This window comes from Acomys russatus, chromosome 20 (genome assembly GCF_903995435.1).
Source record: "Acomys russatus chromosome 20, mAcoRus1.1, whole genome shotgun sequence".
NCBI lineage: Eukaryota > Metazoa > Chordata > Mammalia > Rodentia > Muridae > Acomys > Acomys russatus.
Window position 1 is genome coordinate 62,709,378 of NC_067156.1, and position 26,788 is coordinate 62,736,165.

At 45.5% G+C, this 26,788-nt stretch overlaps 1 protein-coding gene across 1 annotated transcript in view; it reads left to right on the forward strand.

Annotated features, from left to right (window-relative positions):
* The first annotated feature begins 4,890 nt into the window (after positions 1 to 4,890).
* The window catches only part of Skor2 (SKI family transcriptional corepressor 2), a 39,193-nt gene continuing 17,295 nt past the window's right edge, over positions 4,891 to 26,788 (forward strand). Inside the window, exons 1-5 of the mRNA XM_051163676.1 lie at positions 4,891 to 7,546; positions 8,497 to 8,557; positions 9,062 to 9,133; positions 22,076 to 22,141; positions 22,537 to 22,635. Coding sequence (XP_051019633.1) covers positions 4,940 to 7,546; positions 8,497 to 8,557; positions 9,062 to 9,133; positions 22,076 to 22,141; positions 22,537 to 22,635 — 2,905 coding nt within the window. The 5' untranslated portion in view covers positions 4,891 to 4,939. The remainder of the gene's footprint in view (positions 7,547 to 8,496; positions 8,558 to 9,061; positions 9,134 to 22,075; positions 22,142 to 22,536; positions 22,636 to 26,788) is intronic.

Genomic DNA, 26,788 nt, shown 5'->3' on the forward strand with positions numbered 1-26,788 from the left:
TAGGAAAGCATTGATTAACTCGTTCCAACGGGCTTCCTCCTGCCTGGGCCTGTCAGGGTCCCAGATGCCAGGGCAAGGGTTGGCATAGCCCTAAGCAGCAGCAGCAGGGACTTGTTCAAGGCAAACAAAGGGTCTGAGGCAGTGGGTAGCATAGTTGCTCAAAGAACACAAATGGGCTGCCATTCCTCGAACTTGGCCATCCAGAAAAGATTCTCTAAGAATCTGAGCAGAATACACTTTGGGGATGAAGAAAAAAAAAAAAAGAAAGAAAAAGAAACTATTTTATGCCTACACATTCCAAGAATGCAACTGGCCTGGTTTGCCAGCAGGACATCCAGACTCGCTAGGGAAATAAAATACTGACTCTTCTTAAAGTCATCTAAATAAAAAAAATATTTAGCCTTATACTGCACATTTCTCTTTCTAGTGAAACTTTTAAAAAAAAATCACAGTGTCAGGCTTTTATTCAGTGAATCTCCAAAGCACTGTGATAGGCAAGGAAGAAGTAACTGCTCATGCCACTGTGAGCGGAGTCAGTGCCTGGACAGAAGGATAGAAGGCAAGTAGCTAGTCAGATAAATTTCTTTTCAATGAAAGATGCATTTGAAGAAGACACCTTTTTAAGAGTAGGAGTCTGCCTTTTTAGTAAATAGGGGAGCTTCCCAGTAAAAGCATAAACCCTAGGGCACTTCCTCCACACAGCACTGCCCAGGCAGTTCCCAGAGGTATCTCAGCGAGAGACGATCAACTTCTTTCAATCCAATTCTAGTCTCAGAGCCTGCCCATGTTGTGGCTTTCTGAGCGGCTGGAGCTTTCTTTCCTTCCAGCATCCTGGGCTCGGGGGACAGACTGAGCAAATCTAAACTTATTTTACAGGAGCCCTCAACTCCAAAAAGGAGGCAGGCAAAAGATGTGGGCTTGACTGTGGAACCGTGGGAAACAGGCTTAGGGATGGACAGCTGGACAAGAAGACTACTCATGTCTTCTTGTGGGGTTAGAAGATGAAAATGGTGCTGTTTAGACAAATGAGCCTGGCAGTCCAAGTTTTCCTTCTTGTAAAGGAAGCATTAGACAAGGAGAACTGGGCTGACTTGAGGCCCTTCAGGTAGGCTCTAATTTTTGCTTTTGGTGCCCTTAAATATAAGGAAATCCTTGATAAATCCTTTGACTGCCACTTGACACTTCTGCCTCCGACAAAACCCACCACCGTTTTCATGTTTTCTAAAAAGCCCCAACTCCTGAGCAAAGGCCTTGACTTCCTTGGCTCCCCCTCGGCTTTGTTAAGCTATGGAGAGCTGTTAAGGTTTCACATGTTCATGCTAGTATTTAGCAAGTGTCTGTGCTACCATGGGATCTGGTCAGGCTTTGGGTTTGGTGGAGATGTCTGTCATTTCTACAGCATAAACTGTCCGTCCCTAAGTCTATCTCACCCGGCAGTAACTGAACTTCATCTGGCATAGCACTGGAAGAACATACTCGCTGGCCTTAGAATGTCCTCCAAACAAATGGCTTCTTTACATCGTGATAGACTGGCCAGTGGCTGCTCTGGCTCTTTGCATACTTCATTAATATCCCAGGTTGTGCCTCACTTTGGGGGAACTATGGGGAAAGATTCCTTCTCCTCCGAGCCGGCTCATTTTTGTGGGGAGGTTCTGCATTCTTTTACAGGAGTCTGCAGAAATATATTTCTCCAGGGGAATTGGCAATTTGTCCAAGAGCCTCTGTAATAGACCATCCTACTTTTCCTTGTGTGGACATGGCCTGCATAGATCTTATAAAAATGAGTTAGAGGGGTGTTCTAATCGACATTGGTGGAGGAATGCACACTGGCATCCACAGTCGTCTTCAGCCAGTTGTACTCACTGTCAACCAGGCAAGGCTCAGTGGCTACTTTGCCCTGAAAAGGAAGTGCAAACCTGGGCTCGCTGACCTCTTCCTGCAGTCCTGTTTCCACATGGGCACCCAATGGAGAAACTTCTCTCCTTTCTCTCATTTCTGCAGTGTTTCAAAGGAGGTACTGAGAGTAATCCGCTCTCCAGACGACTGCATTTTGCATCTTCGGAGACACAGAGACTGCTAGTGTGCTCCCTGCAGCGGAGAATACGTTCAGGAAGGAGGGTAACTTCCAGAAATCAGAAGGGGCTAATATGGACAGGCAGACTTTGGATTGCCAGGCATTCTAGAATCTCCCTAGGATGCACGCAACCGATTCAGCTTTGGACTCCTAAACCAGATCAGGGGGTACAGTCTCATTGCTGTGTTTTGTTCCCAGGTTGAGGAGCTGCCAGTTGCAGTTGGCTAGGTGGTGGCTTTCGTGCCTGCTGGAAAAGGATCTCTATGTAGCTCCTTCTTGCTTTCGCTCTCCTCCCCCTCCCTCCCTGTAACATGCCAGCCCTTTAATGTGGAGTGTCAGGGAGACGGTGACGTCACCCTGCCCGCTGGGTGGCGTCCCCTCCAACGGACACGAGTTCAGAGACAGAGAAAGGCGCTGTCAGACTGCGCTCCACTTGGGGCTCGCTTGCCGTGGGTTTCTGCACGCCCACACTTTCTGCGGTGGAGGGGACACCCCGCCGCAATCCAGGCCCTTACTCTGCCCCCCGCCGGGGTTCGAGTGCCAATAGCTCGCTCCTGCGCCGGGATCTTCTCTCAGCTCGCCTGAGTCCTGCCCGCTGTATTCGAGGACCCGCTTGGATGCTTCGCCTCCGAGCGCCCTCGGAAAATGGGCCGGCAGCCTCGCGCCTAAAGACATCGAGGGGTTACCAGGTACTGCTCGAACCAGCCGGTCTTGACTCGCCTGGGTGGTTAGAGAAACCCAGCGGAGGAGTTTCTGTAAAAGGTAGAGGGTGGCGCGGGCCTCGGAAATGATGGGTATCAGAGCCAGGAGAATGAATTTGGGGGTTCTTGCCTCTGAGGCAGATGGAGAAGTTTGTCAGGTTCCTTTTTCAGTTCAAGTAACTTTTAATTGTCTTTCCTTTCACCTCTCAGAAGATATCTCAACCCAAATCTTATTTCTATCTCTGCTGATGGAGTTTCTAGAAGGGTTTGGGGTAAAAGTGAGGGACACCCCGAGCAGGCACGTCTGCCGGGTCTTCCGCTTTGAAGACTGCGGTTCCTAACATGGAACCAACTCAGCATCACCATGGTGCATGTTTCTAAGAAGCGAGAGTTCGAGTTCTCCCAGGGTCATGACTGAGATAAGACAGTCTTCTCTGAGAGAAAAAAGGAGCCTGGAAGGGTCATCAGACAAAACTAGAGCCTGTGGTGTCAAGCTCAGGTATCGCCACGCCTTGAGTGCCATTTAATGTCCCAACGCCCCAAAAATACGGCCTTTGATCTATGAAGCGACTGACTAGACACGCCTAGTTCCCTCCCCCCTCCTTCGATGGAGTTCGGGTTTGTTCGGCCTTCTTGGAGGTCGCATAGCGAAATGCAAGCTGAGTATCCCTGGGCAGGGCAGCAGGTCAGAGGAGGTCATCTAGATGTCACGGGACCCAAAGGAGAAACATTGCTGCAATCACTTGGTTGGGGGAATTGGTTAGTGTATTCGCTGTGGTCGATGTAATAAAAGCCAGTTTTCGGCCAGGCAATGTCCATTGGTGACTTTCCAGGGCAAAGGACAGCTTTGGCCTACACATAGTGCAAGTAGCTACTGGAAGAGCATTGCTTGTTTTCCTGGGGAATGCTCAATTTAACTCGTTTTGACTTATCGGGTTTTTGTCGCGCAGATTTCTTTCCTCTGCCTTTTCCTATATTTTCAACTTAATGGATATTTATTCCCGCCCCCCAATTGGGGTTATCCAGCTGGCACCAGGTGAAAACAGGGGTTTTATTTTGATGGAACCCATACAACCACTTTCAGTGCACCCATGGTTGATCTTGGAACTATGGTTCCTGCTAGGTACACTCTCAACAATATCGGCATGGCTAAGGGTGGAAATGTCACAAAAGTTTACTTGTGTTAAACTGATATACTTTTTTTTTTTTAAGCCTCTGCCAGTCATGATCCCCAAGAACTGTTTCTTTGTGAGCTTTTGGGTTTAACATATTTGCCTGTACAGATCCGTACCTTGTATAAAAATGACAGGAAAGCTCTTTAAAAAAAAAAAGTTTGTCTCCAACTTCTTGATCCACATAACTAGAACTAGAAACTCTCAGCTCATGAAATGGGTCTTTGAAAATGTGAAAACAACACACTTTATTTTGGGGCAATCATGCATATAGCTTTTCCTCACCCCATCCCTCAAAATTTCTAATTAAAGTAAATAAAATAACACCTAAAAACACGAAAGGGAAAGAAGAGATTTCGTTTTGTTTTAATGAGCAACATTCCCATCAGTAGTGAATCTACCCCGCCCCCCAAAAAAAAACCCACAAATACCATAAAAATCACTTTTCAAAATGTTTGGGTTAAATTTTTTAACCAAATTTGTTTTTTTCCAAGCATCTCTCCCTCCCCTCCCACCCCTAAAATTTGGGTTTTAGTGGCCAAGCCCAAGCTCTTAGTGACTTGTTTAATCATTAGCGACAACAGTCATCACTTTCCCATTCCTATCGTTCCAATAATCATTTTATTCCATAAATCCGGGATGTCTTGCGTTTCTTAGGACTTTGCTGAAATAGATAGACAGACAGACAGACAGCTAGATAGACAGAATTTACTTGGGACAAGTAGGACACCAGACAAATCACTGAACTTCCTCAAGGGCAACCTTGAGAGAAGTAGGTTTTAAAAGATGCCCTTTGAGAACCTGAAACTTGCTCAGTTGCCCAGTAATAGCCACGTCTTAACCTAGGCAAGAAAGCTACTGTAATTTTCAGTTAGTTCCCAACCCCACATCTCTGTCTTAAGACCCGGAAGGTTCAAGTCAACGTTCTCCTTTCCTTTCCAGTCTCCAAGGCAAACCCGGAGCGCCAAGCCCGCGGTTCCTCGGTGGAGGAGATGGCTTCCAGCCCACTGCCAGGGCCCAACGACATCCTACTCTCATCTCCTTCGAGCGCCTTCCAGCCCGACGCACTGAGCCAGCCTCGGCCAGGCCACGCCAACCTCAAACCTAACCAGGTGGGCCAGGTGATCCTGTATGGCATTCCCATCGTGTCCTTGGTGATCGACGGGCAGGAGCGCCTGTGCCTGGCGCAGATTTCCAATACCCTTCTCAAGAACTTTAGCTACAACGAGATCCACAACCGCCGCGTGGCGCTGGGCATCACGTGCGTGCAGTGCACGCCTGTCCAGCTGGAGATCCTGCGGCGCGCTGGGGCCATGCCCATCTCTTCGAGGCGCTGTGGCATGATCACCAAGCGTGAGGCTGAGCGTCTTTGTAAGTCATTCCTAGGCGAAAACCGGCCGCCCAAGCTGCCAGACAACTTCGCCTTCGACGTGTCGCACGAGTGCGCCTGGGGCTGCCGTGGCAGCTTCATCCCCGCGCGCTACAATAGCTCTCGCGCCAAGTGCATCAAGTGCAGCTACTGCAACATGTACTTCTCACCCAACAAATTTATTTTCCACTCCCACCGCACCCCAGACGCCAAGTACACGCAGCCAGACGCAGCCAACTTCAATTCCTGGCGCCGCCACCTTAAGCTCACCGACAAGAGCCCTCAGGACGAGCTAGTCTTCGCCTGGGAGGACGTCAAGGCCATGTTCAATGGTGGCAGCCGCAAGCGTGCGCTGCCTCAGCCCAGCGCGCACCCGGCCTGCCACCCTCTCAGTTCCGTCAAGGCAGCTGCGGTTGCGGCCGCAGCAGCAGTGGCCGGGGGCGGGGGCCTGCTGGGCCCGCACCTGCTCGGGGCTCCACCACCGCCGCCGCCGCCACCGCCCTTGGCTGAGCTGGCAGGCTCACCGCACGCCCATCACAAGAGGCCCCGCTTCGACGACGACGACGATTCCCTACAGGAGGCGGCCGTGGTGGCGGCAGCTAGCCTTTCAGCCGCCGCCGCCAGCCTATCGGTGGCTGCAGCCACGGGCGGCGCCGGTCCTGGCACAGGTGGCGCCGGGGGTGGCTGCGTGACTGGCGTGGGCGTGGGTGCCAGTGCGGGGGCTGGTGCAGCAGCTGGCACCAAAGGCCCACGCAGCTACCCAGTCATCCCAGTGCCCAGCAAGGGTTCGTTCGGGGGCGTACTGCAGAAGTTCCCGGGATGCGGGGGCCTCTTCCCGCATCCTTACACCTTCCCGGCCGCTGCCGCAGCCTTTGGCTTGTGCCACAAGAAGGAGGACACGGGAGCCGCGGCCGAGGCCCTGGGGGCAGCGGGCGCGGGGAGCGCAGGTGCGGCGCCCAAGGCCGGTCTGTCGGGTCTCTTCTGGCCCGCGGGCCGCAAGGACGCCTTCTATCCGCCCTTCTGCATGTTCTGGCCACCGCGGACCCCTGGCGGGCTGCCGGTGCCCACCTACCTACAGCCCCCGCCACAGCCGCCGTCTGCGCTCGGCTGTGCGCTAGGTGACAGCCCAGCCCTGCTGCGCCAGGCCTTCCTGGACTTAGCCGAGCCTGGCGGTTCGGGTGGCAGCGCCGAGGCAGCGCCCCCGCCGGGTCAGCCTCCCCCAGTCGTGGCCAATGGTCCTGGCTCCGGTCCTCCCGCTGCGGGGGGCACCGGAGCACGCGACACGCTCTTCGAGTCGCCCCCGGGCGGCAGCGGCGGGGACTGCAGCGCCGGGTCCACGCCACCCGCAGAGTCAGGAGTGACGTCTGGGACCGGGGCTGCGTCCTCTGGAGCCGGCCCTACGGGCAATAGGGTGCCCGCGCCCCATCACCCGCACCTCCTGGAAGGGCGCAAGGCGAGCGGCGGCAGCTACCACCATTCCAGCGCCTTCCGACCGGTGGGTGGCAAGGACGACGCGGAAAGCCTGGCCAAGCTACACGGGGCGTCTGCTGGAGCACCCCACTCGGCCCCAGCGCACCACCACCACCACCACCATCACCATCACCACCCACACCACCACCACCATCACCCTCCGCAGCCGCCGTCGCCACTGCTGCTGCTGCAGCCACAGCCAGATGAGCCGGGGTCGGAACGCCACCACCCAGCCCCGCCGCCCCCACCTCCGCCGCCCCCTCTGGCCCCGCAGCCGCATCACCGAGGCCTTCTGTCCCCCGAGGGCACTAGCTGCAGCTACCCCAGCGAGGAAAGCTCGGAAGACGAGGAGGACGAGGAGGAAGAGCAGGAGGTGGATGTGGAGAGTCACAAGCCACTCGAAGGCGAGGAAGAGGAAGACGCTCGAGATCCGGAAGACGAGGAGGAAGAAGACGAGGAGACCCGAGTCCTTCTCGGAGACTCCCTCGTTGGCGGTGGCCGGTTCCTCCAGGGCCGGGGGCTGTCGGAGAAGGGGAGCGGCCGGGACCGCACGACGCCTGCCGTAGGTGCTTTCCCTCTAGCGCTGAACTCCTCCAGGCTGCTACAGGAGGATGGGAAGCTGGGGGACCCCGGAGGCTCGGACCTGCCGGCGCCCCCGCCCCCGCCCCTGGCCCCCCAGAAAGCAAACGGCGGTGGAGGCAGCAGGCCAGGCAGCCCTGTCCAGCATCCATCACTGGAGGAGGAGCCCTCATACAAAGATGTAAATATTCCCTTTAGGCTCCTTCAAGCTAATTATTATTATTTAAATGCACCTTTAGGCTGAATCGGTTACATATGCGCAGGAAAGATGAATCACCGCATTTCTCCCACAGAAATGGAATATTGAATGTGTTTGGGAGCACTTATTTCCTGCTAGGGTCCTCAATGAAAATGTGGTTCCTGGTCTTTTTCTGATACGGTCTTTTTGAGGCTTAGGACCTCCCTTCACCTCTTAGATTTAAGTTGAAGTTGGACCAGACTCCATAATCCAAGTCCCGTTAGCCCCCAGTTCACCACAGAGACATTGAAACCGCTGGGATAAAATCCGTCTCATCGTTTTCCGAATGGCTCCGTGTCTCCTTTACTATGGCTTAGTTTCTTTTCAAAAGATTGAAAGCGCATTGGTTTCAAAAGTTGAATCCTCTTTTATCTTTACTGTTTGAATCAAGCCAGAACGGGTGCTCCTGTAAAGATATGTGTCTTGTAAATCAACACAGATCTGGCAAGACTTTTCCCAAGCCCCATTTCCACTAACTGAAAAGTGCTACCCAGGACCCCTCAGAAACCAAAGTTACATTTAAATGGCTCTGCATGCTGTGTTCACCCAAGCAAAGGAAACATTTTCCAAAGCCTCAGACAGAGGTGAATCTGTTCTAATATAGTGTAGACTTGACAAATAGCATGGTGTGTTTATTTACAGGGGCTAGCCTAGCATGTATTTAATTAATCTATGTTACTTCTTAAGGCATAGTGGAGGTAGTATGTAGGCACATGCATGGATTTAGGAATAAAAGCTATTCAGAGAAGATGATCATCAAAAAAAAAAAAAAAATTATGTCTCCTGAGGCTCCATGGAGTCACTTTTATTGATGCGTCTTCCTGCTGACTGTTGACATTAGCATATGGTTTAATCCAGGCATTGATTTGTTTGTCTAATTCTTCTCCACACAGAATCAGAAACCTAAGGAAAGCAACCAAATTATTCTATCTACAAAGGATGACAACTTCTCAGGTAAAGCAAGAGAGCCGCCATTTGTCTTCCTTGCCTCCATCGGTTTCTGTGGTTCTTTCCAAGCCTTCCTAACCCCGCCTCCTGAGCGCCCACACCCACCACTCTGTAGGGTTTTGTGACTGATCAGCTGCTCTGCTGTGGCCTCAGATAGCACAGTTTACATCTGAAAAGGCCGGCAGTAGCCTGTACTTTCCAAGCAGTGGTAAGTTTTTAAAATAATAGTACCAAGGTCCCCAAACTCTGGATTCTTCTCCACATTCCAACATACCCAAGTATGTAAACATGTTGACATTCTTAGATGTCTCTGTCCTCTCTGAATAGTATCCACAGGTTTGGAGTCTCTGTGTAGAAGCTTCAGGCTCTTCCTCTTTAGAGTGAATCACTCTCCAACCTGGGCGTAATAAATACAGTGAATGCCCTTCCCTCTGCTCTTGAATTTCTGACTTTCTGCTCTGCTTGTCTCTTTGGTCACTTGTAGATTTTCCTGTTTTGCTTTCTTCCTAGATGAGAACAAGGAACGCAGCTTTTTCATCTCAGACTCTGACTCTCCTGGAGACTTTTGGAGAGAAAGACCAGGTAGGCTGGGAACACACGCGAGTAGTCAGGTGACAGACAGGGCTGGGTATTCATAATCAAAAGACTGGATATTTAGTACAAGGGTAAAGCTAGGGGAAAGACCAATTCCCAGTAGATATAACTAAGAAAAACACAAATAGGAAAGCAGTGACATTAATAGCAATAAGATTATTAATTGCTGGGCATATTTCAGAAGGAATTTCAGAAATATATCAGGTTACACAATGAAACAGGCGGCAAAAGCATAAAATGACAATAATTGAAATGTTCTCCTAGAAACCTTCCATTAAAAAGGATCACAGCTTATTGCTTTTAATATCTGTCAGAAAGACATTAAAGGTGTTTTATGACATCTATGCCAACATTTATATTATCTCCATGATAATGATCTCTACACAAAATGTATAATACATTTACAAAAATTACATTATACAAATTAAATGAAACCACCTTTTACTGATTGCTAAATGTCTCCAAGGGGTTTGGGAAAGACGTGATTAGAAGTTTTGATACTAAGTTGTCTATTGCAGTGTCTTAAGGAGAGGGTTTTGTTTCTTGGGAAAAAGGAATCTAATTTTCCATTTATGTAATGCAAACTGCCTTGGCTTTGACTATTCACGGTTAATTGACTGTCAAACGAGGTTGTTATCCTGCGGCAATGTCTGCAAATTTGCCTGTCAAATGAGACAGAAAGAGCAAGCTAGGAAGTGAGGGAGAGGGAGCGAGAGTGGTGCGGGGAGCAGAAATAAAGAAAATAGGATCTTGAAGAAATCTTATATAACTGCAAAATACAATGAAAAAGTGTTCGAATCTTTGTTCTTGCTATTGCAGAGAGGAAACTTCTTAATGTTATAAATGGCAAAAGGCATATTTCTATTTTAATGAAAAAATGTTTTGTGTTCATGGAAAGAAACATCTATATCAGCAGATATTTCCAAATTATTTTATTAATATATCCTATAAATATTATTCAACATCTAATTTGGTTGACAATACCAAAGAATTACTAAGAATAATTTTGTGCTACAATACTGGTTAGTGGCCATATAAAATCTACATGAAATACATAATACTGTCATTTTATATATTCTATTTTTATCTTTTAGGACATTTAAAATTATTATTGTTGTTGGATCCCAACACCGAAACTTCATGCCATTTGAAACTTTATAAAATTACATTTTACAGATTTTTCTCTAAGTGTATAATATGACAAAATTGTTAAGTGTGGGCTCTTTCTGTGAAAAGCTAAAGTCACAAAAGCAAGAATATTTGCCTGGGAACTATCGTCTCCCTAGTGGGAAATTCCTCAAAATTGAAGCTTGAAATGAAAAGAATTGCTACCAAGGAATTTCTAATTGGTTTGCACACACACACACACACACACACACACACACACACACACAAACAAAGCATCTATAATTCTATACCATTGATTCTGTAATATCTTGCCATTTCCTAGACATTTCGAGGTACTCAATTGCTTTTGTGTATTTGATATGTGTAGGAATTACTAGGCACTGGAAACAGCATTCATACATATGAAAAATCTTAGTGACATTCCTTAGGCCCAGATCAAATGGTATTTAGCAGCCCTGTACAGCTAAAAATAGATTTAAAAGTAGCCCAATTTCTTTCCTGCCAGGAAACTACACACAGGGATCCTTTGTGGACTCTGGTGAATGCAAATTAAGTGGAACTGTTCCAACAGCTGAAGTGGGTAGAAGCCTTGCTAGGTCTGTGCTGGAGGAGCAGGGAGCACTGGACGAACTCCTGCTTCTCTCCCTTCAAACAGACACTCTCAGAAAGAGTTTAAAAGCTGCTGTCATACCTTAGTGCTGGTATTAATTACTTATCTAATTTGGGGGGATTTTTATTTGGTTCATTTTGTTTTTGTATGCAACCTCACTTTGTAACCTCCCTGAAGCCTGGAATCTGACAGAATGACATGGGCTGTGTACTTTATGACAGCTTAACCCTTTCAGGGGCAGGATATGGGCCCTCACTTTCCATTTGCTTTCCCTAATTAGTTTAGTTTTAATTTAGTGATGCTCGTTAAAGTTAATACATTACAATTATGTGCATTAGTTGTTCGGATTGTTTTGACTGCCTGTATTTGGAAGTTCTGACTCTGGAGTTAGCCACTGGTGATTCTGTGGTGCAAATTACAGGGTACATTTTGTATTTGATACGAAACGTAGAGGATCACTTACAGGATGATTCATAGTAGATGCTACACTTCCGCTCCTAAACACTAATTATTCTAAGTCTGCTCTGCTAAATTTTTCCTTTGTTTTAGGTATAATTTTTAAGGGAATTATATATGCTATAAAAATGTAAAATGTGCATAGCTTTCCAAGAGGTAGCAATGATTTGCATAAAACTATGGATAATTTGATGTTTAAAATAGTTTACATGGGATTTAATGGGAGAATCCAAGTTCTACAGGCTGAGATCATTTCTCTTTAGAAAACATAACTTCTTACATTGCGTTTAGCAACTGTACCCATGATTTTTATAAAGACTTTTGAACTAAATGTTCAATAAGTGACCTGGATGGGATTTTAAAAGAAGTTTCTGGGCTTATCTGAAAGGGCGTTCATATCCTCACATCCACTCAGAGCAGTAAACTCTGACACGCCCTCAGAGCCTTGAGAGTGATAGCCAGAGTGAATTAAAAAAAAAAAAAAAAAAAACTACTCCATCCACTGTTGTTTAGTTTGCAGATGAAAATGCAAATGCTAAAAGGACATAGGCAAAAGTGCAGATGGAATCCATGCTCACACAAACATTCCATGGTGCCTGGAGCTCAGAGCAGCACAGTCAATAGTTATGTTGGTAATAACACCTACCCATATTATTGATATATTGCCGGTCCCTTTCTCGCAATAATTAATTTGATAGAGATTCCCAGAGAAGCTTGTTCCATATCGATTTTTCCATGTCACAATCTTACCCTCACATTATTCAGGGAAGTATGTGAGTGGGAAGTTATATGATATTATTACCCTGTACTGAGTGGGAGAATGGGAGGATGAAAACACTACTGAAGTGTGCAACTCTCTGGTGAATGTTGTCGAGTTGATGCTAGAATATCGGGCCACAAGAAGTTCATCTTTGTGATGCCTCTGAACATTTTCTTTATTTCATCTACGACTTAATCTATTCTGAGATGGGGTTTCCCCGTATTGCCCAGGCTAATCTCAAATCCATGGGCTCAAGCAAGTCACCTGCGTAGGCCTCCTTAAGAGTTGATACTACCAGTGGGCACCACTGCTCCTGACTTTGTATGGAGAATTTTAAACCTCAGAAGGTCGAAGAGGTTGGGGTTTTGTGTGACTTCGCTTGCTATGCTTGCAGCTGTTGCTGACTTGTAGAACAGATTAGCCTGTGGTCTTCCTGTTGAAATACACTTGAGAAAATCCCAGGATGGGCACCTGTGGTTTGGTATTAATTTATGTAATCATAATCAGATTCTATTCGTTTGGCAATGTCAAAACTAAACAAGTCAAACAGATTGTGAGCATATACGACTTGCTGCTTGGGGTAGCAGCAGACAAATGCCAAGCCCAGTGCCGCCTAGTCTCTGGAGAGGTTTCTCTCCATATGACAACTGTTGGCTTTCCTGACTGCCTGAGTCCATGCGCTTTACTCATTAGTGCCACACTTATCTTAGAATGCCGACTGCGTGCTAGGTAGTTCACTAAAGTGTGGGAATTCAGATAGATAGATAGATAGATAGATATCAAACTAGCCAGAGACCATCACATATATGATTAGAAAATATATATATACATATATATATCAAACTAGCCAGAGACCATCACATATATGATTAGAATATATATACATATATATATACATATACATATCCACCCAAGCCACACCCATAATCCTAGAACTTAGGAGGCTGAGGCAGGACGACCATAAATTTCAACTAAGCTGTATAGTGAGAACTTGCCCCCCCCCCCGAAAAAAACCACCCAAATCGAAAAAAGTAACACCATCTAGGGGGGATTACACATATGCTCCTTCAGCCAGCATTTAACTCAGTCACCATTTGTGAAAACTTACAGTACAATATTTAAATCCTTCACATAAGCAGAGCATGGGAGAACAAAACCACATTTTTTAAACCGCCTGGTAAATCAGCAGGCAGTTTTTGCTTTTATATGAATTTTTCATTCTCATGGCAATCACCAATGTAATTACCAGGAAGTCTCAGTAGTTAGGTAAAGAAGCAGACATGTCTATCCTCGGTGGCATTAACTGGCCCCTAATATAAATTCAGTTCATCTGAAGCAGTTATTTCTGTGGGTCAGTTGTTTCCCCTTTTAGTTCACTGTCACCTTTATTCCAAGACCTCAGCTTTATTGATAAGTTATGTGTTGACATTTGCAACTGAGTTTTTAAAATTCTCTCTGGGAAAGCATCGTGCATAGTAGATGTTGTACTGTGTATAATTCAAGGGGCCAAACAAGATAGTCTTCAGCAACCAAAACTCCCCAGGAAGCAGTAGAACCTTGGAAGTACACTAAGCCAGACAGAATTAAACAGCTAGTAGCTTGGTCAAACTATTACCAACTCAACGCTGCAGATGACAGGACTTCACTTGCAATCCCAAAGTGCGTTTTGCATCTCTGCTTTGAATAACTTCAGTGAAGTTAAGTGATTTGAAATTGAATGCAGCTCAGAGCCATTGCAGGTCAAGAAAATGAAGGAAGAGGCATCCTCCTGCCTTCCAATCCCTCTCAGTGTAGAAACACCAGCACCTGCAGACTCCGGGCACGGCTGCATCTTGTTATATGTATAGAAGTTTTAAAAATCAATTTGATTTCCACGGGTATGATTCTCTAGTGTGCTTAATATGCTGTGGATGGATTTTCCAAGAATAGTAAGAAGCACTTACACTTCTCATGAATATATAGCAGATGAGGCACTCTGATTTATTATTCCATTCACTTTTAGAACATGCTTATGATTTAAAAAAAAAATAAAAAAGCAAAAGAGGAGAACTTAAAACTTAAAAACTAGAGCAGTGGGCCTGAGTTGTAATTCTTTCACTTGTAAGGGAACTTTGTGTGAGTTTGTTTCTAAGTTTTTCTGCCTGTAGAATTTAACAAAACCTCTAATTTATTATGAACATTCTTCCAGGTAACACATTTTGAAGCTGTTCAATGCATGCACCAGAATTAAATGATCACTGTATTTCAGACATCTACTTTCTATTTACGATTTTTTTCTTCATGCTAATGATTTTTTTTAATTATGTGAAACTCAAAGAGATAGAAAACAATGAAAAGCTTTGTAGAAAAAAATTAGAGCTGTTGAAGTGGTAGAAAGAGAAAGCCACCTCCTGCAAGTTGTTCTCTGACCTCCACATTTACGTGTAACATTGATGCGTGCACATGCACACACACACACACACACACACACACACACACACACACACACACACACACACACATATATATATATATATATATATATATATATATATATATATATATATAATGTAACATATGTACACGGGACTTGTTTGTTCTTTGAGCCAAGGTCTCCCTCTGTAGTCAGACTGTCCTCAAACTCTTGGTCCTCCTGACTTTGCCTCCTGAGTGCTGGATCTACAAGCATGTGTAGCCACAGCCGGCATCAATAACACATTCTGAGCATCAGTCACGCAGTGTACCATCACTGGTTTTCATTGTAACCTCCCTGGCATCACAGACTCCAACCGTTTCTCTGTCTTTTCATCGATGGAGGTAGTAGTATTCAGCCAGCCTGTTCTGTAGCATACCCGCTTTGGTGACTTTTTTTTTCCTCTGGTTTTGTTAACTTACAAAAGTGTCAAGCATTACAGAGAAGTAGTTTAGTGTAGATACAACATGAGAAAGTTAGCAGGACTCTTTTCCACTGACAGCGAAGAACATTGTTTAACTTTGCTCCCTACATGCTTGATTTTGTAAAGTTTGTGTGCGAGTACCTACATTCCTGTGTATATGGGTGCACACGTGTCTTCTTTCATCACTGTCCACCTTACACAAGGAGACAGGGTCTCTCTCTCTCTCTCTCTCTCTCTCTCTCTCTCTCTCTCTCTCTCTCTCATCTGAACTCAAAACTCACACTGATTCTGCTAGTCTAGCTAGCTAGTCTGTTGAGGGGTCTCTGTTTGGGATACAGGCCGGCCATGACATCCGCCTGTTTAAGCAGATGCATGGGATCCCAACTCCAGTCTTCATAATTCACCTGCTAAGCAGTCTCCCTGGCCTCCAGAATTGATTTATTACGCCTGGATGCTAAATATCCTTAAAAAGAACCCTGTGAACCACATGTTGTATTGAAATTTTGATTATTCCAATTGCAGATTAATTTTGACTCAGTCTAACCTGCCCCTCTAAGATGTATTATAAGAGAAAAGGTGCAGAAAAGTCCTAGGCTAGATTACAAAGCTAAGGCCAGTTATTAAAATTCAGTGCTTATTTTGAGAATTCAATAGGCCTGTGTGGCAAGGCCAGGCCCTGTTAGGGTGCCAGGAGGCAAGAGGCTAGAGCCTCCGTGCAGCTGGAGGGGCTGTGGCAATGTGCTGGCAACATCATGCAGGGCCCATCTCCACCTCTGACTGTGTGAGATGTCTGCTCCCCTGCACCAAAACACAGACAGGAGTGCACGAGTCCCCAGGGGCTGTTGAAGCATTTGTTTGCTGGGCACAGTCATCTGAATGTGAGAATACATATCAATCTCACATACAGGCACTGTCCCAAATCAAAAAATGTTTATCTATTTTGAAGAGACCTTCCAGGGAATGCATACTTTCTTCCTGTACAAGCAAATGTGTTCTACAAAAATATTTTTGCCAAGTGTCTTCAGTAACAATGTTGGGAGGAGCAATGTGCTGGCTGCTGTGGCTGCTGGCTCGCAGAGCAGAGCCCGTGAGCCCTGCTGTTTGTGGCTCAAGGAAGAATTTTGGGAGATAGCTAAGGCATGGAGTAGGACACCAAGAGGAATGGCTTTTAGTAGAAGGAATAGGAAAAAGCCACTTCTCTTATTCCTTCTTTTAAGACCTGGCATCTGACATTATGCCCCAACATTCTAAGGCATATAACCCGAAAACTCAGGTTACAATGTTTAAATTTTATTTATTGAACTCAATTTTTTAAATTTTGTACTTTCCTTGAAATTTTCATACACGTATACAATGTTCTTTGAACCTATCTACCCCCTCTCAACTCCCAGAATCCTCCATCATGTCTTCCTCTCAATTTCATGTCCTATTTATTTATTTATTTATTGCTATGCTTAACACACTGAATTCAACAGGATCGTCCACTGGGCCTTGGGAGGCCCACAGTGACCATACCCCTAAAGGCATGTGCCTCTCCCTTACTCACAGTCAGTAACTGCCAAAGCTTCTCCACTAGGGAACATGGGATTCCTCCCCGACAACCCATACTGGAGTTTTTAACCGGCTTGATCTTACACAGATCTTCTCCAGATACACACAGCTACCATGAGCTCCTGTGCGCAATAGCCGTGCCATGTCCAGAAGACCACATTCATGGCGCTCCTCCAAGTCCTCTGACCCCTAACATTCTTTCCAGATCTTACTCCTTCAATGCTCTCTGATGCTTGGGTGGGGAGCTGCTCAGTGCAGGCAGGTGGCTGAGCACCCACAGTCACTATTCTCAGCACTTGGAGCAGGTTTGAGTCTCTGCATTGACCACTACCCATATCAGTAAGAAACTTCTCTGACCAAGGCTGGAAGCAGCACCAATCCATAAACATCAATGTTTAGAAGGGAGTTGACAACATGACAACATCGATAAGTTCTTCCCCAGCCCCAAGGGCCAGTGAGTTCCATAGCCAAGGGTTTGGACCATATTTACCATACTAGCCTTGAATTCTCTCCTCAAATCCAATAAAAAATGTGTTGCCAAAATAACAATAACAATAATAATAATAATAATAAGTTGCCTTTTCTACACCAGTCTTGCCACTACTACACTCATGGGCACACCTTGGTCAGTGTAGCAGTATGGAGGCCCTGTGTGGATCAGACCACTGATGGGTTCTTCTCTACCAGCAGAGCACTTTCCACCATTATGGATGTGAGCTGCCAGGGAGAGCTTCAGTGACACCTATTTTATTAGCTTCTTTTCCTGTCCTATGGCCACCAACAGAAGATGGCATCTCATCTATTTGTGAGGCTGGCATCACTGAACCTGGGGAAAGGAGTGTACCTAACACGCAGGGGGGCCCTAGGTTTCATCTCAAGCAAATAAAATGAAAATAAATCATGAACATAGATAGAAAATGAAAAGTTTTATAATAAAATTATTGTTGTAATGAAATTAATTAATCCTAATAAGTCTGATATTTTTACTGGGAGCCGTGGCAGACATGTGTGCTAATTAATAATTCCATGTTTTAGCTAGAATTTAGACTATGTGTTTTCACATAGACACTTTGAAAATGTCAGACAAGAACAAAACTAATTTTTTTGGAGAGGACATCACAAACTTCCCAATAGACTGAGGATAGTTCTCAAGAGACTAAAATATAGTTAGCCTAATTTAGTCTGATTATAAAATGAATCAAAATATACTTTCTCTCTTGTAAGAGTTATGTTTAACTATAAGAAAAAAGAACTAGTTTAACAATTCTGCCAAATTTACAATAGCACTGGTTGATGTTTCTTTCACAAACTAGAATAAATTAGTACAGCAGGCATCTGTGGAATGTATTTTCCTACCTTGGGGTAGGGTGGTGGGTGTTGCTGCTTGCAGAAAGCAAATGTCCTAGGCAGGAAGCAAAGGAGTAAAGAAAAGATACTTAGAACTTCAGCCCAGGAAGTGGGTGAGCATGGGCATTTGCAAAAAACTGAGGCTGCTTCACAGAAGCAGCATCTTGGTCCTATGGGGTGCTGAAACAAGAATGTCTAACAGTATTTCTTTCTCTGTGTTCTCGGAGCTGTGAGGTTCGAGATCAAGGTAGCATCAGACACAGTGTCTCATGGGGGCTTCTTAGGAGCTGCATTGGCAGCCATTTCCTGACCACACAGGGTATGACAGTACGGTGCCCTGAAGATGGCACTGATGTCATCAGCCATGATGACCTAAGCAACCCCACTGGCTGAACTGCCTCGGGAGCCATCATCCTGAAGGTTGGGCCTTCAGTAAATGAAGGTTGCTGAACTAGAAATGCTCAGTCCATACCAAGGAGACTTAAATGACATTTTGCTTTGGAATAGGAAGTAGGGAAAGGGTCAGGTACCTCAAGCAAGACCAACAATATAAGGCAAGATAATCCACAATGAGAAATACAGGCCCAAACACAGTAAAATATTTGTGTTGGTAATAAAAACAGATGAGCTGGGGGGTAAGGCAGCAGGAACCCAGGTATAAGAAGACCTGGAAACTCTAGAGAAGTTTAGAGTGAATTTTATTCCCTGTAAAGACCAGGGGATCCATTGCAGGTTCTTGAATAAGAGTATGCCACAATATTTAAGAGAAAACGCTTGCTCTTGAGCCTATAAAGTTATGCTAATGAATTTCCTGACTGATTCTCTCTCTCTCTCTCTCTCTCTCTCTCTCTCTCTCTCTCTCTCTCTCTCTCTCTGTGTGTGTGTGTGTGTGTGTGTGTGTGTGTGAATTTGAGTCCTTGCTCATTTGCTATTTACTACTGACGTATGCCTTAGCATGGAACATTCTTATATCCATCCTTCTTGCCTATTTTCTGAGTGGCTGAGTGTGGGCAAACCCAAGGGTGGGATGGAACATCTCCCGGAACATGAGGCCACCTGTGCTAGAGGACCCCAGAGAGAATAGGAAGGCAAACCATGTGCTCAGGCCTTGGCTTTTGCTTGTACCTGGTTGCCGTGAGGTTTGTCCTACATCGCACACTACTGCCTCTGCCAGCACGGATCATGAAGGCTCCGTGAGAAGGCAACACGTCCCTAAGCAGCAACTTTGGGTCTCATCCCTCCACCAATGCATTTATACTCTAATTATCCATTTCTTTTCCACTTCGAACCACTTGTGTTTTCTTCTACCGTCTGCTATGTTTGAGGCCAGGTCTCTAAGAAAGATATTTCTCCTATGCATAATGTTCCGTCTTCTGTCTCTAAGCCATGAGGTGTCTAAGCTTCCCCCACCCTCTAGGCTTGTAATATTTTTTTAAGGAGGGATGTAGAGAGAAAGAAGGTAAGCATTTTAATTTGGGGATGCTTCCAAAGCCATTCATTAATTTTGAAAAGTGGAATGCATTTAACCTGATGGAATATTTATAAAAATTGGAGGCTCGTTGTCAACTAAATCACTTTTATTTAATCTAGTATTAGACTGCTTTTTTTTTCTGACCAGATGGAAAACATTAGCGGTGATAGTGAGCAAACATCCACACTCCCAGAGGTCATTTTTAACCACCATTAACAATCTGGTTTTCACAGATTAGCAGTGATGCAGAAAGCACCAGTCCAGGAAGACAGCACAAAGCACAGGCAACACTGCTTCTGTGCCCTTACTTACCTAATACCAGACACTTAAAAACCTCAGGGTAAAGCAGACATTTATAGCTTCTAAGCTCTAAACTGGCCATTTTTGCTCAGAAATTGCAGTAAAATCTCTATTTGCAGTAGACACTGACACAAAATGTTACTAAAACCTCCACAGAGCTGATGAAAAGCCCATTGTTAACGTCAACAGTAGATTTTCCTGTAATCAGTTCATTTCCATTTATTAGCTATTGATTTAGGGGTAGTCTATACATATCATGCTAGGAATTATGAAGGGGAAAGGAAACATAGTTTTATACATCTTAATTTTTAAATGTATTCATCCCATTGAAATGTAATACAAGATAAACAGTTCTCAGAATATTTAGTGAATCAAAAAGTCTGGTCTGCAACATGGTAAGAACACGGCTTCTAGAAATGCGTTCACATCTCACCTAAGTCATGCTTAGGCGCAAAAGCTGTAGACTGGGACAGCACCATCTCACTGTGTGTGAGTAAGCACAGAGGCAGGCACCTGCTTGCTCTTCTCTGTTGGGATTTGGTGGTGCATCAATAGGGAACTTCCGTACGGGTCAACTGGCATTACATACACAGACCTGCACCTAACACACGTTTACTCTCATTCCAAGACACCACCACGCTTGGTTTACATATTAATGATTTGTTATCAACCTATTACTTTTCTAGTAGAGGGTCTTAGAGACCTACAACTGGGATACAAAACGGGCTTTTTCCTCACTACAAGGAGAAGAAAACCAAGTTGAGACTGGAGAGAGAGGTCAAGTTCCAGATGTGCTGGAACGAAGTCATATGACTATGCTCTGCTTGTTAGAGGATGCCTGCCATTCAGGGATGTGGGAGTGTGAAGGATGTATTAGGCTCCACCCCTGAGTATGCATATATTTGGGAATATATAAGTACATATATCAGTTACATATAACTCCTTAAAGAGACAGGTGCACATTCATGCGTCCCTTCGCACACTCCAGTCAGCATGTGGAACACAGATGCCTGTCCATGGTATAGGTTGCTGCTTTGGGAAGAAATTCTGTTTCTCTTTTTATAGACATTTGAACTTGGCAATGAGATCTCCCAGGATTCCAACAGGTGCCTAGGGGCCATTACGCTCCATTTCTTGCCGAGGGAAAGGAATAAATAGCAGAGAGAGAGGATCTAAGTGACACATACTGGCTGCAGCAATGACTTAGGACTTATGTCCCCCTGGGGTTCCTTCAGTAAGAGCAAAGACCTTTGCTGAGGTCGTGTTCTATATGTCCGGTGCCGTGGTGGGCACTGGCTGGCTGGAGAGAAGAGAGAGAGCTCCTGCCTCCAGTAGCACCTGGCCTAGTGGGTGAGGGAAAAAAAGGCAGGCAAAGTCCTGTGCCAGGGGCTGCAGGCACAGAGGAGTGCCCTCACTTAATGGGGAATCCACTAAGCCTTCTCAGAGAACCATCACCTGCACTACCACACCTGTCTAGACAAAACCAGGAGGTCAGTCCCGCCATGTGGCTCTCACAGAAATTAGCTTGAAAAATCTGAAAACACAATCATCTAATTAGCTGAAGGAATGGGTTAACCCTCCGGATATTTGGTCTCTCTGACGCATGAAGACACACTTTGCTGTAGATAGATGCGTTGTTTGATTCTCCATGTTCTAGCGAGCACGCAGCGAACAGTGAGCACATAGGAGCGACTGTCTAACCTTTATTCGTAATATAGATGGCTGGCTTTTTTAGTCTGGCCCAGGTTTGCTCTTTACCACCACGAAAACCATGCAATGAAAAAACCAGACCTAGTAGTCATCATCTCGACCCGAGTTGATGTGAGCTGTGGCTGCCACACATAAGAAGCGTTTCCATTAACAACATTCTCCAGTTTTAGAAATCTGCAACCTGCTCCACTCACCAAGGAAGCAACACCTGTGCTTAGCTCCTGAGCCGCACCCTCTGCTCCCACGGCCATTTTTATTGGTCCCAGATGAGAAGCTTTCACTGAATAAGTAAATATTTACAAACTAACAGGTTAACTTATTTCACATATTGGCTGTAGCATACATTTCTTTCAGCTGGTTATCAATGGCTAGGAAAGCCTCTGCGCATATGACTGTTTTCCTAAGACAAGCCAAGGCCTCCTACCTTTTTCACTGTTCCAAATTTTGGGGGTGCCAGAAGTTTAGGACACTCCCACCTCTGCCAGTGTCAAGGGCTTTCCAGGGAGAGCATGCGTCCTGACGTCAGAGACCCTGCTTTTAGTGCTACTGTGACTCAAAGGGTGCTACCCATTCATAGGAGCAGCGTCTAGTCCTGTGAATTTCTAATGTTGGGTTATACTAAATAATAAAGTTTTTCTAGATGTAAAAAAAAGAAAAGAAAAACTCTGGAAAATAGTCCATGCAAACTAATATTTTTCCTTTTTTTTTTTTTTTTTTTAAGGTGAACACACTCAAGAAACCAATTCACCTCATTCACTCAAAAAGAATGTAGAAAATATGGGGAAAGGTAAAGACAAGTCTTAATGCTGTATACTTCTCTTAGCTATTAAAGAGTTCAGAGATAATAAGAAGATATTTTCGCTCTGCACCATATTTTAAGCCTGACAAGCAACATATGAATAATATATGGACCATTGGATGGATATAATTGAGATTAATGCACACATATCAATCAATACATGACACTGTAATATAATACTTTAAAATAATATATTACATTGATTTATATTCATGGATTTCTGCACAAAATCTATCCTATGTCTATGCAACACTTTTTAAACTGGTAAAATATTTTGTCTTATAATAACAAATTGCCAGATATAACAGTTCTCTGGAGAGTTATTTGTAAAGATTAGTAAAATGGCTCTTCTTTCCATCCTTTCCCCGCCCCCTCCCCATTAGAGGAACTTCAGAAGGTTTTATTTGAGCAAATAGATTTACGGAGACGACTGGAGCAAGAATTCCAAGTGTTAAAAGGAAACACGTCCTTCCCGGTGTTCAGTAAGGAGCTTTTTCTTTTCATTCTGTGTGTGACGTTTGCTAGAATCTTAACATTAGGTTCAAGAGTGCAAGGCTAAGCCAGAGCGGCTAAGCACACAGCCGTCCTAAGCTCTGCCCAAGTGGCCATACACATTATTCCCTAATCTGTGCTTAAAATTAACTCAAAGACAGAATTTCTCACAAGAGCATTTGCTATTTATGCTCTGATATATGGGTATCTCTCTCTGTGTGTGTGTGTGTGTGTGTGTGTGTGTGTGTGCATGCGCACGTGCTCGCATGTGCATCTTAAAATATGTATATAAACACATCATTCAGCATGAATGTATTCATGTTCCAATACGTCCAGATTACATATTTTAATATACAATAATTCCTTGGTATTTATATTTCCCAAAGTAGGAAGAACAAAGGGACAATTAATTACCCTTTATCCTCAGATAGCTCTGGTTAGCTGCTGGTGTGGAGATGTGTATAAGCATGAACGTTTAAATAAGCCTGTGTCCATGAGTCTATTTGCTCACAGTAGCTCCTCTATCTTACAGGGACAGGATAGTCCAGGCAGCGCCCAATGGATGCGTGAAATTCACAGATAGTTTCAAGCCCTCTCTGTACTCTTTTCCCCTATAATCACATTCCTATGACGAAGTTTAATTTGTGAGATATTAGTAAAAATAACCAAGGATAAAAATAGAACAATTATGGCCATCTACACCATAGTAAAGGTTATATAATATTTATGATTGTTTATTTCTAGAATTTCCACTTAATATTTTTAGGCCACACTTGACCTTGTGTAAAACAGAACCAACGAAAGCAGACAAGAGTTAAGGGGCACTACCATAATTAAATTTAATTTTAATAGTTTTACACTATCAATCTATTTTAATGCAAAACTCCCTTCCAATGTAAAGCAGGAAACCTAACAGGTTATCACATTGCTCCCAGATCATAGAATTTCAGAAAGACTTTATGGTAGGTGTCCACATAAAATTCAAAATTTCACGTGCCATGGGGTGGGCTAGCACAGGAACAAATGCATCTTGGGAGTGTTTTTCAGGCTTCTGGGCATTTCAGTTAGTCGCATTCTCCTCTTCAGAGAAATGAAAGTCAGAAAAAATAGCATGCAAACCATTGTTTAGATTTGATTTTATTTTTAATTGTGTGTGTGTATGTATGTCTGTGTATGTATCTTCCCCCCCCCCCCCCAGTGACCCACTCCCATGCGTTTCTGGAGCTGGAGTTAGTAGGCAGTTTCGAGCTGCCCAGCATGGGTGCTGAGAATCAAACCCTGGTCCCCTTTGTGAGCAGAATGTGCCCCTAACCACTGACCCACCTCTCCAACATCATTATTTTCTAAATTATGCAAACATGTGTTTAGGATGCCATCATGCTATGTGTAATCTGGGCATCACAAAACCTGAACTGCATGAAGCTCTAGCCTTCTAGGCTAAGGAAGAATGTAACCCGTGGTCCCCAGAGCAGAGAGGACAGCTAATGGCTTGTTCCCACGTAGCGAGGCTGATCTAGCTGTTCAGTCAGGGAATCACTGCTTTAGGTCTGGCAGTGTGAGCTCATGTCCAGGTAAGCCCCAAAGTGCCCTCTCAGTTCCCCAGGAGGCCAGTGTGCTCATAACTTGTTCTATTAGTAACAGCTAATTAATACTCATTTAAGGAATTAACTCACAACCATGTATATTCTTATACATTGCCCTTTCTGGCATAAACCATGTACACTAAAACAATATTAGGCTGGGCTAGGGCGTAGCTCCGGCCTGAGTTTGGTCCTTACTCCCACAAAAACCGTGCAATGAAAAAACCCAGACCTAGTAGTAATCATCTTGACCCAAGTTGATGGGAGCCAGTCTGTGGCTGCCACACATAAGAAGTGTTTTAATAAACAACGTCCTCAAGTTTTGGAAATCCGCAACCTGGTCCACTCCCCAAGGATGCAGGGGATGAGCTACATACAGGGTGTGGTCACTAGGAGTCCAGGTTCTAAAATCTACCACACCTGAGCTTCTCCTCATTGGCTGCTTGACCTCGGAAACTGTCCACCCACCGGGGCAGATAATTCCCGCCTCTCAGGATGAAAGAACTAAACAGCACAAGCAGGCAAGGGGCTGTGTGCGCACTTACGTTAGGTTCATTCAATAGCTGTCATCTGTAGTCTGAGGTGGTGAAGATGCAGCAGGGTGAGGAGGGCAGACTCAGCACTGAGCTGCGTGGAGGATTTCTAAATCCTTGGGCCTTGGGGCCTTTGTGCAGTTCTGAGGGCTGAGCAGAGTCGCGGAAATGCATCCAGGACACCGAGCGTGAGCAGATGAGAAGGCAAGGGTGAAGGAGAACGGAAGCAGAGGGAGAGGAGGGGAAAGAAAAGAAAATGGGGAAGAAGGAAGGGAGGAAGGAGAAGAAAGACGCAAGGGAGGAAGCAGGAGAAGGGAGGAAGAGGAGCCTGCAGCCTTAGAAGGCAGAAGTCTGGGGATGGGGCAGCAAGCTAACCCCTACCTGTGTTGAGAAAGGGCTTTCTAGAACTAAGCTTCCTGAGCATACCTGCCTGACCCTGCTGGGACAGCACAGGAAGAGGACAGGACCCCAACACCAGGCAAACAGGCCAAGAACAGGGGTTCTGAGGGAGGGCTCCAGGAACAGGGGTTCTGAGGAAGGCTCCGGGTTTGGTAGCAGCATGCCCTCTTGCTTTCCCAAGGCACATTCTGCAGCAGCCTCTTTTCCAACTGTACAGCGGTAAATGGATGCTCTGGGTCCACTCCCATCCTTCCCTGCCCCAACCCATGCCATCCCCCCTAAAATGTCACCTTTGACATCAAGTTCTGCACCCAAGAATCTGTCTTCAGCCCAACTGCTTATTTAAAGTCAAGACTAACTCTTGCCTGGCACAGGCCCCCATCCGGCACCCTCTGCCTCTACGTACTTCCACTTCTTGGGTGTGAATTTGTTTTAATACTAAAGTGTCCAGCTTCCGCCTCATCGAATCCTTCAGCCTTAGATGTGGTACTGCATGCTTGCAACCTCAGGCCTGGGGAGATAGAAATAGGAAGGACAGGGAAAGTCTAGCTGCCATAGGCCCACTCTAAATCCCCCTTTGCTGCTCTAGCATACTCCCTGGATTCCTTTCCAGGGTCCAGAGGGACCTACCCCAGCTATGTGACCAGCCCCAGAATGCCCCCTACCCTCATGCCTCCCACTTCACTCCGGAAAGATCACTGGATGAAAAGAAGAATCTACTGTGCATGGAAATACGGTGGCTCTGTGGAGGTTCTGGGACAGCCGTGGGAGAAGGCATCAAGACTAGGTCAGTTTGTGGTGGATGCCCAGACTGTGGACGCTGACCCATCTGAATCTCCTGGTGTGGGATGGCTGCCAACTCCTCACACAGCGCCTTTCTCCTAATTTTCATCAGAGCATATCAGAATCAGGCAGCTCCTGTTCCGCAGCATGGAAAAGGCAGGAAAGGTATTTGTCCCTAACCAAATCAGTTTGCTTCATCATCAGATCTTAAAACGCTAGAGCAAGAAGGTTTCTCAGGGGCATCGTGTCCACCCTGATCCCTCTGAGGAAGGCCCAAGGCCCCAGGGCAGGACACTTACCCTTGGTGCCAGAGCCCTGACCCTCTGGTGAAGGGTTTTGTTCTTCTCACTCTCCAATCTGTCACTCTCCACCGCTGCCCACTGAGGACTGCTGTGGGCCTAGAGGCTTTTGATAAAACTTACCTTCCTGTCCTGTGACCTCACTATGTACCTAGCTGGATGTGACCGTTGAAGACAGATGTGCTCCAACTAGTAATACATATTATGGACGTGTTAGACGTGTTAGTAGGGCTGTGAGCAGCTAGCCTGAAGATCCCAAAAGGATGATAATTGATCCTGGTGGGAGAATCAAGAGAATTGGAAGACTTTTTTTTAAATAGGGATTTGGACTGGGATGCTTGCTGTATGGGTAGACCACAGCAGGAACAGGGGCCCAGACACAAGAAGCAAAATGCCTGTTTGAAAGCTGGAGAGCGGTTTGATGGGTAGCTGGGCTCTTGGAATTTCCTCCTCCTCCTCTGCTGCAGCCTGCCCTGCAGTGCCCCTTCCTCCTTTCTCCCTCAGATGCTGCTCACCCCTCTACCCCCTCCCCCCACCACTGCCCCCCCC